Source organism: Lepidochelys olivacea (assembly GCF_965140295.1).
Source record: "Lepidochelys olivacea isolate rLepOli2 genome assembly, chromosome: 24".
NCBI lineage: Eukaryota > Metazoa > Chordata > Testudines > Cheloniidae > Lepidochelys > Lepidochelys olivacea.
The window spans coordinates 16792550-16806305 of NC_140434.1; the positions used below are offsets into that span (position 1 = coordinate 16792550).

Here is a 13756-nt window from a genome sequence, read left to right on the forward strand (position 1 = left end):
TCTTCCTCTGCCACAGTTGGCCCAGGTCAGTGCCCATCCTGCATGAGATGGGCCTCAGCTCACCCTGGCTCCGGGGCCCTGCCTGCTGCAGCCATCTCCGGGCTGAATTCGTGGGGGGGGGGGAACACTTTAAAAATGGGTCCATCAAATCAGTGCTCAGGAGGGGAGGATCCCCCCAAATCCAGTGTGAAAAGGGGGGTTGCAGAGTGTCCTGGCAAGCAGGGGCTGGCCTGAGGGGGGTCCCCAGGGGGCCATGGGGGGGAGCCCTGCAGGGCAAAGGAGGGGGGAAGAGGTTTTGGCTGAACTCAGTGCTAGGGCAGGGGGTGAACGGCTGCCATGGCCCCTTGAACGGGCCCCCTGCGGGGGGGGGCTGAGTCCATCTGCTTCCGAGCCGAAGAGGCTGATCACCCCCCCACACACACACAGGTTTCCCTGCCCTGCATGTGGCTGCTGGGGGGGCTCGGCTGACGCACCGATGCAGCCACCTCTGGGCTGGAGCAGCCATACACAACGCTGCGGGGGCGGTTTGCCCAGCGCTGGGATGCTGCGGGGGGGGGCAGCTGGGGAGCGGGGCAGAGAGATGCTGCTGGTTGCTAATTACAGCAGCTGCCGCCTGCGCCGGTGGGGGCTGGTCCCCCCCGACAGAGGAACAACCCCCCCCCGCCTATTGCTAGGAAGGGCTCGACCGCTCCCCGGCAGCCTCCCAGCCCCCCCGCCTATGCCCTGCCCCCCCCGCTCCCGCCCCCCCGCCTGTGCCCCGCCCCCTGCCCTCCGACCCCCCGTGCCCCGCTCCCTGCCCCTCCCGCCCCCCCGCCTCTGTTCCGCACCCTCCCCCCCGCTCCCAGCCTCTCCCAACCCCCCGTGCCCCGCACCCTGTCCCCCCCCGCACCCTGCCCCTCCCACTGCCCAGCCTCTCCCGCCCCTGCCTCCGCTCCGCACCCTCCCCCCCGCTCCCAGCCTCTCCCAACCCCCCCCCATGCTCCGCACCCTGTCCCCCCCCGTCCCTCCCACCCCGCCGGCTTAACCGGTTCCCCGCCTGCAGCGCCGGGAGAGCTGAGCCTTTGTCCGCCCCCCCCCCCCCCAGGTGTTTGTGTCTCGGCCCCACTGCCCCTCCCCGCGCCCGGCCAGGTCCCCCCCGCCCCTGTCATGGCTGGCGCCGCCCGGCTCCTGCTGCTGCTGGGTGAGTGTGGGGGGGGCCCGGGCTAAGGAGGGTCCTGCGGGGTGAATGGGGGCCTGGCCCCTCCCCCCGGACCTACGCGGGGGGAGACACGGTCCCGGAAACATCAACACGGGACAGAATCGCTCAGGGAAGATTCACCGGAGCCTCCAGGGCTCCCCGGGACCTGCCCCCCCCCGCCCCGTACTGACCCCCCCCCCCCACGGGCGAGGGATTCGGTGCCCACGGAATTGGGCTGGGGGAGGAAAAGGTGCGGGAGAGAACCCAGGAGTCCTGGCTCCCAGCCCGCCCACCGCCCAGAGAACCCAGGAGTCCTGGCTCCCTGCCTCCCCCCCCCCCCCAGCCCCCATTCCAGAGAGCCCAGGAGTCCTGGCTCCCTGCCTCCCCCCCACTCCCCGCCCCAGCCCTCATTCCAGAGAACCCAGGAGTCCTGGCTCCCAGTCCCCCCCAACCACTAGCACCACTCCCCTCCCACATCAGCAGGCCCCATTTGACCCCCAGGGACCGGATGGATCAGAGCCATGGCTCGCTGCGAGGGCCCCCCATCGCTGCCCCCCAGCCCCGGCTCTGCCTGACGCAGCCTCTGGCCCCAGGGCCAGGCTGCAATAGACTGGGGCTGTTTCCAGGGGATGGGGGGGGGGGAGGGGCTCATCCAGCACAGAGCTGCAGCTGCTTCTGGGGTGGGGCAGCTGGGGAACAGCCACACATAACGCCGCACAGGGACGGCTCGCTAGAGATGAGAGCGGGAAGGAAGAAGGATCCTGTGTCAAATCCAGCCACAGGAGGGATCAGGCAGCAGGAAATCCCCCTCCTTGGCTATTGCCAAATCACCAGGGCCAATGCACGGGGGCCTGATGGCCACGAAGGAGCCGGGGGCTGCGGTTCGGGAGTGAGGGGCACCGGCAGGGCTGGGGGGTGGACCCGGGGCTGGGCTGGCAGGGGGCTGCGGGTCGGGAGTGAGGGGCACCGGCAGGGCTTGGGGGTGGACCCGGGGCTGGGCTGGCAGGGGGCTGCGGGTCGGGAGTGAGGGGCACCGGCAGCGCTGACCTTCTGCCAGGTTTCTCTCCGCATTGATCTATTTTGGGACGAGGCAGCTGCTCCCATCAAGGCTCCTTCTCCCCCCCGTCCCCAGGCCGCTGGGTCCCTGACTCACCCAGAGGCGGGTGGGGAGGAGATCTGAGGCTGGGGGCTCTGCAGGGAGCTGAGGGGGCCAACGGGGAGGAGGGGGCCAGGATGGAGGCTGCAGAATCCAGGCCAAGAACCGGCTGCCAAGGTCATCGCCCTGGAAAATGGCCTAGATAGAGCTTAGCCCGTGCCCCTCACTCCCGACCCGCAGCCCCCCGCCCAGCCCAGCCCCCCCTCTGCTCTGCCGGTGCCCCTCACTCCCGACCCGCAGCCCCCCGCCCAGCCCAGCCCCCCCTCTGCTCTGCCAGTGCCCCTCACTCCCGACCCACAGCCCCCTGCCCGCCCAGCCCAGCCCCCCCTCTGCTCTGCCGGCGCCCCTCACTCCCGACCCGCAGCCCCCTGCCCGCCCAGCCCAGCCCCCCCTCTGCTCTGCCGGCGCCCCTCACTCCCGACCCGCAGCCCCCTGCCCGCCCAGCCCAGCCCCCGCTCTGCTCTGCCGGCGCCCTTCACTCCCGACCCGCAGCCCCCTGCCCGCCCAGCCCAGCCCCCCCTCTGCTCTGCCGGCGCCCCTCACTCCCGACCCGCAGCCCCCTGCCCGCCCAGCCCAGCCCCCCCTCTGCTCTGCCGGCGCCCCTCACTCCCGACCCGCAGCCCCCTGCCCGCCCAGCCCAGCCCCCCTCTGCTCTGCCGGCGCCCTTCACTCCCGACCCGCAGCCCCCTGCCCGCCCAGCCCAGCCCCTCCTCTGCTCTGCCGGTGCCCCTCACTCCCGACCCGCAGCCCCCTGCTAAACCAGCTGCCCTGCCCCACAGTGTTCTGCCGATACCTGTCAGGTCTAGCTCTGGGTGGGGAGTGGCGTCTAGTGGTCAGAGCACAGGGGGCTGGGAGCCAGGACTCCTGGGTTCCATCCCCAGCTCCAGGAGGGGAGTGGGGTCCAGTTGTTTTTGCTGGGGGGAGCTGGGAGCCCGGACTCCTGGGTTCTATTCCTCCATTGCCACTGGCTGCCCATAGCTGGCACGGGGGGTGGGCTATGGGTGGGGATCTGAGCGGCTACTTAGCCTGTCTGGGGGGCTACAGCGGATGGGGGGTGACTGGCAGAGGAGAGGATTCAGTCTCCATGTTGGGGGTGGGGGGAGCTGGACCTGCCCATTGGACAGGCGGCGGGGGAGGGGGAGGGCAAAGACTCCCTGGGACCCCTGGCTGGGGGTGGGGGGTGGAACCGAGCCCGGAACTAACCAGCCTCCCTCTGTCTCCCCCCCAGGCACCGCGCTCCCCTTCCCCCTCCAGCTGCCCCCTGGCCCCCTGGCGGTGCTGCTGGGGGGGAACCTCTCGATCCCACTCTCCTACCCCCCGGCCCAGCCGCCCCCCAGAATCGTGTGGCAGAGGAACCAGATGGCGCTGGCGGACGGACACCTGGGTCCCAACGGCTCAGTGGCCGTGGCCCAGGTGTACCAGGGCCGGCTCAGCGTGGACCCCCAAGGGGGGGCGCTCACCATCACCCCCGTGGCCCTTCAGGACACCGGCATCTACACGGTCGAGGTCTTCCCACTGGGGGGCCAGGTGTGGCGGGGAGACGTCCAGGTGGAGGTGTACGGTAAGCGGGGACGGCCCGGATGCCTGGGTTCTATGCCGAGCCCTGGGAGGGGAATGGGTTTTAGTGTTGTGGGGGGGAGCTCGGAGCCAGGACACCTGGGTTCTCTCCCCCCTCTGGGAGGGGATCATGGTCTAGTGGATAGAGAAGAGGGGGGAGGGGCTGGGAGTCAGGACACCTGGGTTCTCTCCCCCTTCTGGGAGGGGATCGTGGTCTAGTGGATAGAGAAGAGGGGGGAGGGGCTGGGAGTCAGGACACCTGGGTTCTCTCCCCATGCCTGTTTCCTTCCCGCAGAGCTGGTAGGGAAGGTCTCTGTGACGCCCCCTTCCCTGGAGGTGACCGAAGGCGCCAGGTTGGCGGTTCTCACCTGCACCCCCATGCGGGGCACCATCACCTGGACCAAGGATGGGCAAAGCCTGGACCAGGACCCCCGGTTCCGGGTCTCGGCCGGGACCCTCCAGATCAGCTGGCCCGAGCGGAACGACACCGGCAGCTACGACTGCACCGTGTCCAACCCCTTCAGCAACGGCATCGGCATCGCCCAGATCCGGGTCTATTGTGAGCGCAGGCCGGACGCCGGGGTAGATGGGCCTGAGCCGGGGGGCGGGCGGGCTGGGCCCCTCCGGGGCGGGGATCCCGGGCTGCCTGGGCCAAGGGGGCAGCAGGGGAGACCAGACTCGCTCCCCCGGTTCTGACTCGGTTCCCTTCCCAGACGGGCCGGACCCCCCCACGATCCACATCTCGTCGGACCGTGACCCGGAGCCCCAGCGCTACGTCCGGGTGAACAGCACGGTGGGGCTCTCCTGCCGGGCCCCGTCGGACCCCCCCGCCCACATCTACTGGAGCCTGGCCGACGCCAGCGACCCCCTGGTCCCAGCCCAGCCGGACCTGACGCTGCCCCAGGTCCAGCTCAGCCAGGCCGGGCCCTACTCCTGCCTCGCCAGCAACCCGCACACCCAGCACCGGCTCCGTGCCACCGTGACCCTCACCGTCACCCGTGAGTGCCCTGGGCCCTTCCCCTCCAGGGGGCGCCAGCCCCCATCTGTCCCCAGGGCGGGGGCAGGCTGGCTCAGGGGGGCGGGGAATGGGGCACGGGGCCTTTCTTCTCCAGGGGGCACCAGCCCCCATCTGTCCCCAGGGCGGGGGCAGGCTGGCTCAGGGGGGCGGGGAATGGGGCACAGGGCCTGTCCCCTCCAGGGGGCACCAGCCCCCATCTGTCCCTAGGGCAGGGACCGGCTGGCTCAGGGGGGCGGGGAATGGGGGACGGGGCCTTTCCCCTCCAGGGGGCACCAGCCCCCATCTGTCCCCAGGGCGGGGGCAGGCTGGCTCAGGGGGGCGGGGAATGGGGCACGGGGCCTTTCTTCTCCAGGGGGCACCAGCCCCCATCTGTCCCCAGGGCGGGGGCAGGCTGGCTCAGGGGGGCGGGGAATGGGGGACGGGGCCTTTCCCCTCCAGGGGGCACCAGCCCCCATCTGTCCCCAGGGCGGGGGCAGGCTGGCTCAGGGGGGCGGGGAATGGGGCACAGGGCCTGTCCCCTCCAGGGGGCACCAGCCCCCATCTGTCCCTAGGGCAGGGACCGGCTGGCTCAGGGGGGCGGGGAATGGGGCACGGGGCCTCTCCCCTCCAGGGGGCGCCGGCTCCCATCCGGCCCCAGGGCGGGGGCAGGCTGGCTCAGGGGGCAGGGAATGGGGCACGGGGCCTGTCCCCTCCAGGGGGCACCAGGTTCCCAGCCAGCCCCAGGGCAGGGGATTGGCTGGCTCGGGGGCAGGGGAGGGGTTATGGGGCTGATCTGTTTCTCTCTCCCCCCCCCCAGAGATCCCCCCCGGTTCCCCCTCCTGCTCCCTGGACTCCGTGGCCAATGGCACGGCCCTTCGCTTCCGCTGCTCCTGGCCGGGGGGCTCCCCGGCTCCCAGCCTCAGTCTGCAGGGGCTGCCGGGGGGTGGGGAGCAGGGCGTCGGCCCCGCCCTCGAGCGAACCCTGAGCTCCCTCCTGCCGGCCCTGAGTGGTACCCGGGTCACCTGCCTGGGGAGACACCTCGCCGCCGAGGGGACCTGCAGCATGACTCCTGGTGAGACCCCAGCCCCAACGCCGGGGGGCAGTACCGGCTTCGGCCACCGGGGGCAGCACCGGGCTTGGGCCCGATGGGTAGGGCGCACGGACCCTGACCCTAACTCTAGGGAGGGGCTGGCACCCCCTGGGGGGAGGGGTAGGGGGTCCCTGCCACATGGGCGGGGCGTGGGCCGTGTCGGCAGCGTTGGGGTCCATGGATGGGGGGATGGGAGGAGTGAATGTCCAGTGGGTGTGGCCTGGAGTGTGAGGGTGGAGCTAAAGTCCAGCTGGTGGGGGGCCCGGGCCAGGATGCTATGGGCGGGGCTAGCATCCAGGGGGAGGGGCCAGATGCGACAGGTGGGGCTAGCATTCAGGGGGAGGGGCCAGGATTCTGTGGGAGGAGCTAGCTCCAAGGGGGAGGGACCTGGAACGATGGGGCGGAGTTAACGCCTGGCAACTCCACCCAAATCAACCCCGCAACCCTCCCCCTCCCCCCAGAAGCCCCCTCTGGGGTCTCTCTCTCATTCCAGGCCTCCCTGGACCCCGGGGGCGCCGTCCTGCTGGATCTGCAGTGCCAGGGCACCTACCGGCCTGTGGAGATCACCTGGGCCCGGCACGGGGAGCCGCTGGGTCCGGGGGGGCGGTACCGGGTCAGCGCCGACGGGGCCCGACTCACCATCAGCAACTTCACGGCCCCGCAGGACCTGGGGGGCTACTCGGTGCGGTGCCAAAACCCGCTGGGCTCGCAGGAGAGTAACCTCACGCTGACGGGTGAGAACCCAGGAGTCCTGGCTCCCTACCCCCTCCACCACTGCTGTAACCACTAGACCCCACTCCCTTCCCCGACCAGGAGTCCTGTCCACACTGATCAGGGGCACAGGCCCCTCCCTCTAACCCTCCCTCCTCTGTGCAGGTCCCTCCATCTCCGGCTGGAGCCTGGCGCCTGGTTCGGAGCCCGGCTCGGCCCGGCTGAACTGGGTGGTGCCGGAGGGCTCCGTGGTCACTGGGTTTTGGATCCAGGTTCAGGGGCCCCCCGGGGGCCGGGCGGCTGGGGAATGGCAGACGCTGCAGACACTAGGGGGCGCCACTCGCTCCAGCACCGTGGTGGGGCTCCAACCCCAAACCCCCTATTCCTTCCGGCTGCTGCCCCTGCTGGGAGACCAGGCTGGGGAGCCCAGCCACACGCAGACGCTCCCATCAGGTGAGTATGGGGGGGCTGGGAGCCAGGACTCCTGGGTTCTCTCCCTGGCTTTGGGAGGGGAGCGGGATCTAGTGGTGAGAGCAGGGGGTGGTGGAAGCCGGGACTCTGGGAGGGGAGCGGGATCTAGTGGTGAGAGCAGGGGGGCTGGAAGCCGGGACTCTGGGAGGGGAGCGGGATCTAGTGGTTAGAGCAGGGGGTGGTGGAAGCCGGGACTCTGGGAGGGGAGTGGGGTCTAGTGGGTTAGAGCAGGGGGGGCTGGGAGCCCGGACTCCTGGGTTCTCTCCCTGTCTCCTCTCTCCCTGCAGCCTCTACCCTGGGCCCCGGCGCCATTGCAGGCATCGTGTTGGGGTCGATCCTGGGCATGATCCTGCTCCTTGCCCTCCTCGTGCTCCTGATCTGGTTCCTCCGGGCGCGATGGGGTGAGTCCGAAGCCGGGGTCCCCCCGCCCCCAGAGCATCCCAGGAAGGAGGTCTGGGGGCAGGATACACTGCTCTCGGCCAATCAGATGCAAGGGTAGAATTGCTACCCTGCTCCTAGCCAATGGGAGGGAGGGCTGGTTTTATCCAATCAGATGCAAAGATTGGAATCACTGCTATGCCCGCGGCCAATCAGAAGACAAGTGGGGGTGGGGTTGCTTAGGTATGTGCTGACCAATCAGATGCAGGGATGGACATTGAGCTGTTTCTAGCCAGTCAGATGCAAGGGGTGAGATTTTTCCCCAGGCTTTGGCCAATCACACGGCAAGGGGGAGTCACTGTTTGTTGGCCAATCAGTTGCAAGGGGGCAGAGTCAATTAGATGTTGTCCAATCACAGCCAAAAGGCAGAATTATTCTCCTGTTCTCAGCCAATCAGATGCCAGGATGGGCTTAGTGGCCTTCTACTGCCCAATGAGGAAGAAGGGGCCATTGTCATTGGCCAATGAGCACCAGCCATTGTCCAATCCAAATGCACTGGCTCTGGCATTATCCAATTGGAAGTTGGGGGGAGACACAGGCCTTCGGGCACCAGCCAGTCGGAATTCACTGTTTCAGTTGGGGTGGGGGAGAGGGGGCTGGTACTGGCCAATGGAAATTCAGGGAGATGGGAAGGAGGGGGAGGTGCCTTGGCACCAGCCAATGAAAAGAAAGGGAATCAGTCAGTGGTCTTACCACCAGTCGATGAGAATTGAGTGTTCCTGGCACCAGCCAATCGGGCTCCTTTTCTCCGTCCTAGGAAAGCAGGAGAAGATGCCCCTGACCCCACCCGGGACCCACCAGCATTACCTTTCCCGTCAGGTGAGAGTGAGGGGGCGGGGCCAGCTGGGGGGCAGGGCCTAGAGCTGGGTTCTGCAGATGATGACTTGCCCACGCCTCAGTTTCCCCATCCTGAAGCGGGACGCTGACGGCGGGTTGCTCTGTTCCAGTTCCCGAACGGGAGAGAGTCTGACCCTGTCGAGCCCCCAGCACCCCCCTCCGGGGCATCTTTGCGCTGCTCCTGGGGGGATGGCAACCTGTCCTTCATCAGCTACGAGGACCATCTGCGCATCCACGGCCCCCCCGCCTCTGGGGTAAGTGCCCCCCCCGCCCCCGCAGCATGGCAAAACCTACTGAGTCCCCACCCCACCCCCATTCAACCCTCGCCCATCCCCCCAGCACAGCGCCCCCTGCTGAACCCTCGCCCATCCACCCAGCACCCTGTTGTCCCCCCCTTGCAGCACAGCGCCCCCTGCTGTGCCCCCTAGCTCTGCTCGGGGGCATCGGGCAGCCCTGACTGCTAGGGGAGAGCCCCCACCCTGCCAGTACGTCTCTCATTCACCTTCCTCTTCCCAGCCCGGGTGTCCTGGAGACGGCCGGGGCCCCGGGCTCCCATCTCTGGCCAGTGGGCAGGGCCCCAGGACAGCGCGCAGCGCCACGCGGGTGTGACTGGCCCAGGAGATCCGGCGTGGGAGCCAGGCGTTCGGGAGAGCCTTATAGGGGCTGAGTGCCAGCAATGAACCCAGGCGTCCGGGAGGCACCTATAGAATGGACTGAGCCTGCCTAGGACAAGGCTCCGTGGGCACGATCTGGGCTCCCTGGAGTGTCCCCTGGCCCTGTGCTGGCCCCCCAACCTCCCCAGAACAGACTATGGGACTAGGAGGGGACCACAGGCCTCGACTGGGAGAAAGGGACTGGCCTGGAGGGGGCGGGACTTCCTGTCTTTCTTGATGTGCTTGGGAAGAGGGTGGGACTTCCTGTGTTTGCAAATTATCTCAGGTTATACATAGCTCTGATTAGATCTCTGGAGAGAGAGAGAGAGAGAGAATTACGACTGTCTGTGCCTGCATCCCCCATCCCCATCCGTACCCCTCTGTGCACTCATCCCTCCATCCGCATCCTTCCTTCCGTCTCCATCCACCCGTCCCTCCATCCGCATCCATCCATCTCCATCCCCATCCGTACCCCTCTGTCCACTCATCCCTCCATCCGCGTCCTTCCTTCCGTCTCCATCCACCCGTCCCTCCATCCGCATCCATCCATCTCCATCCCCATCCGTACCCCTCTGTCCACTCATCCCTCCATCCGCGTCCTACCTTCCGTCTCCATCCACCCGTCCCTCCATCCGCATCCATCCATCTCCATCCCCATCCGTACCCCTCTGTGCACTCATCCCTCCATCCGCGTCCTTCCTTCCATCTCCATCCACCCATCCCTCCATCCCCATCCGTACCCCTCTGTCCACTCATCCCTCCATCCGCGTCCTTCCTTCCATCTCCATCCACCCGTCCCTCCATCCACAACCATCCATCCCCATCCCCATCCGTACCCCTCTGTCCACTCATCCCTCCATCCGCGTCCTTCCTTCCGTCTCCATCCACCCGTCCCTCCATCCGCAACCATCCATCCCCATCCCCATCCGTACCCCTCTGTCCACTCATCCCTCCATCCGCGTCCTTCCTTCCGTCTCCATCCACCCGTCCCTCCATCCGCATCCATCCATCCCCATCTCCATCCGTACCCCTCTGTCCACTCATCCCTCCATCCGCGTCCTTCCTTCCGTCTCCATCCACCCGTCCCTCCATCCGCATCCATCCATCTCCATCCCCATCCGTACCCCTCTGTCCACTCATCCCTCCATCCGCGTCCTTCCTTCCGTCTCCATCCACCCATCCCTCCATCCCCATCCGTACCCCTCTGTCCACTCATCCCTCCATCCGCGTCCTTCCTTCCGTCTCCATCCACCCGTCCCTCCATCCGCATCCATCCATCCCCATCCCCATCCCCACCCCTCTGTCCACTCATCCCTCCATCCGCGTCCTTCCTTCCGTCTCCATCCACCCGTCCCTCCATCCGCATCCATCCATCTCCATCCCCATCCGTACCCCTCTGTCCACTCATCCCTCCATCCGCGTCCTTCCTTCCATCTCCATCCACTCATCCCTCCATCCACATCCTTCCTTCCATCCATCTCCATCCCCATCCTCCCACATCCCTCCCCCCATAACACCCATCCATGCCCCCCCCCGCTGTGACACCGTTGCAGACTCCTGGTTTGGCAGGGGGGGGCGGGAGGTTGACGGCGGGAGCTCGTTTCGGCAGCGGGCACCGGTGTCACAGGGGTTGATCTATTTTGCGTGTAACAGCCATTTCTATTTTTAACAACATGATTTTGGAACTTTTCTTGCCCATCAAGCCCCTCCCTCCGGCGGGCGCGGTGGAGGCTGGTGTCTGTTGACTCCCTAGAGCAGCCTGAATCCACAGGGAAAGACTTGCCACTGAGGCACGTTTTCTTTTAAACACGATTAACCTGTGGAACTCCCTCCCACATGATATGAAGGCCAGGAAGAGCCTGAAAGGACAGGAGGTGCCCCCTCCTCGGGGCGGGAACGAGCCCTTCTGTGTGTGTTTTCCTAGCTGCAGCCCACACTGACCCCCCCCTCAGCACCTTCCCACAGGGTCCCCCAAACTCCAGCTCGCTGCACCCCCCTCCTGCACGGACAATCCGTCCCCTCCAGACTGACAGACCCTGGCTTTGAATCATGACCCCAGCGTGGAGGGTCGGGGGGGGGCAGCCCCCAGACTGGCTGATCCATGGGGCAGAAGGGAGTGTAACAAACCAGGGCAGGATGGAGGGGCTTAATTCATTTAACCCCTTGGCTTCAGAGAGAAAGGAGGGGGGACCGATGCCAGAGCAACGCAGTTAGGAGAGATGAAGGGGAAATAAGAGAGACCCTAAAGTTGGAGCAGGGGGCTGCGGGTTGGGATTGAAGGGCACCAGCAAAGGGGTGGGGGGCAGGACTGGGATATGGGTTATGGGATCTCTGCACATAGAAACAGGTGCAAACAACCAATAATAGAGCCCCAGAGTCCTGGCTCCCCCCACCCCCCCGCCTCCCTCCACCACACTAGACCCCACTCCCCTCCCAGAGCCAGGGATGGAACCCAGGAGTCCTGGGGGTGGGCGGCTGGGCGAAGGGGGGTCTGTGTCCACGCCGTGGGGGGTTCCCGTTGTTAGGCCCCGCTGAGTGGCAGTTTCCTGCCAGCTTCTTGTCCCCCCAACCCCCGCCACCGTACTGCCCCCTCCTGCCCCACACATGCTAGCCTCGCCCCCTCCCCCTCCCCCAGCCCCGAGCCAACAGTTCCCAGCATCCTGCAGGGCTCTGCCAGTGCCCCTCACTCCCGACCCGCAGCCCCCTGCTCCCCCAGTGCTGGGCTCCCCCGCCCCCCAACTCTGCCGATGCCCCCCACTCCCAACCCGCAGACCCTGCTAGCCCAGCCCTCTGCTCCCCCTGCCCCCCAACTCTGCTGATGCCCCTCACTCCCGACCCGCAGCCCCCCTGCTCCCCCAGTGCTGGGCTCCCCCTGCCCCCCAGCTCTGCCGATGCCCCTCACTCCTGACCCATGGCCCTTGGCGGCTCCCTTTCCAGTGGCTGGAAAAGCAAATTCTCTGGCCTGCTGGGCCCGATCCTGCCCCCCTGGGCTCTGCGGCTCGAGGGGAAATAGACAGAAAGAGAAATACAGGGTGGGGCAGTGGGGGGGGTCGTCTCAGCTTGTGCACCCACCGGGCCCATGGCACCCCCCATCTGCCACCTCCCTGGGTGCCCCCTCTAGTTCAGGGACCCCCACCCTATGCTGGGGGGATTCTGTGCCCCCCCAGTGCCCGTCCCCATGCCAGGGGCTCCCCCCGATTTTATTCTCCTTCCCCCTCCTTTCTTGCTCCCCTCCTGCTTCCCCACCCCGCTTGGAGTGCCCCTGGGGGCACTCACACAGCCCCTCCCCCACCGCCCCCCAGGGCGGAGTGGGTGTTGGGGGTGGACCCCCACCCTGGGGCGTGTGACTGTGACACCCAGCCCCCCAATGGACGTAGCCGCGTCCACCCTCCAGCCATCCTCCCTCTGCCCCCATCCAGCCCGCCCCACCATCCAGCCCCTCCCCCATCCATCCCCTCCCCCCACTATCCATCCATCTCCGTACACACCCCTTCATCCAGCCTCCCCCCCCAGGAACAGAAAACGGCCACACGGGGTCCGACCAAGGGGCCATCCAGCCCAGGGTCCCGTCTGCCGACAGTGGCCAGTGCCCGATGCCCCAGGGGGAGCGACCCGAACAGGGAATCATCCAGTGACCCACCCCCTGGCGCCCATTCCCAGCGGCTGGTAAACTGAGGCTCGGGGCCCGACCCCCCACACCAGACGCCAGGCCTGCGTTGCTGCTTTTATTGCATTTTATTGGAAAAAGGATTCTCGGGATTTATTTTTTATGGGTTTTTTTTCACGTCGTCCCCCCGCCCCACGGAGTTTTGACAAATGAAATGAAAGGGGGTTTGGATCACAGGAAAATTGAGCGAGAGACCCCAGAGAGTCCCTCGCGAGGGGAGCATGGGTGGGGGGGAAGAAATGAGCCGCCCCCCACGGCCCCAGACCCCCAGTGGCAATGGAAGACAAAGTGGCTTTTTAGTGGTTTCTTGCAATAAAGTCCCCCCCACCCTTTTTTTTTACAATAGTTTTTTTGTCGTTTTTTCCCATTTGTGTTGCAAACGTTGAGGTACAGAATCGAGCTGCATGGCCCTGCCCCCCGTGAGCCTCTGGGCTGGGCCTGGCCTCCTTTGGGGGCTCTGCTGCGGACCCTGCGGCCTGCCCCAGTCCTTCCCTGCTGCATTCCTCCTCCCGGTCCCTTCTCCGTTCCCTCTCTCCTGGGCTACCCCTCCGCTCCCCCCTTCGCCCATTCCTCCTCCCTGTCCCTTCTCCGTTCCCTCTCTCCTGGGCTACCCCTCCGCTCCCCCCTCTGCTCCATTCCTCCTCCCGGTCCCTTCTCCGTTCCCTCTCTCCTGGGCTACCCCTCCGCTCCCCCCTCTGCTCCATTCCTCCTCCCTGTCCCTTCTCCGTTCCCTCTCTCCTGGGCTACCCCTCCGCTCCCCCCTCTGCTCCATTCCTCCTCCCTGTCCCTTCTCCGTTCCCTCTCTCCTGGGCTACCCCTCCGCTCCCTCCTCTGCTCCATTCCTCCTCCCTGTCCCTTCTCCGTTCCCTCTCTCCTGGGCTACCCCTCCGCTCCCCCCTCTGCTCCATTCCTCCTCCCTGTCCCTTCTCCGTTCCCTCTCTCCTGGGCTACCCCTCCGCTCCCCCCTCTGCTCCATTCCTCCTCCCGGTCCCTTCTCCGTTC

At 66.9% G+C, this 13756-nt stretch overlaps 1 protein-coding gene across 1 annotated transcript; it reads left to right on the forward strand.

Moving 5' to 3' along the window:
• The first annotated feature begins 1134 nt into the window (after window positions 1-1134).
• On the forward strand, window positions 1135-10776 carry VSIG10L (V-set and immunoglobulin domain containing 10 like). Its single transcript, XM_084613390.1, has 11 exons — window positions 1135-1180; window positions 3562-3894; window positions 4186-4449; window positions 4604-4888; window positions 5705-5959; window positions 6439-6711; window positions 6854-7141; window positions 7447-7560; window positions 8355-8416; window positions 8545-8688; window positions 8951-10776. Exons 1-11 carry the CDS (start codon window positions 1147-1149, stop codon window positions 9041-9043), a joined length of 2145 nt encoding a protein of 714 aa, XP_084469516.1. The 5' UTR covers window positions 1135-1146; the 3' UTR covers window positions 9044-10776.
• The last annotated feature ends 2980 nt before the right edge of the window (window positions 10777-13756 follow it).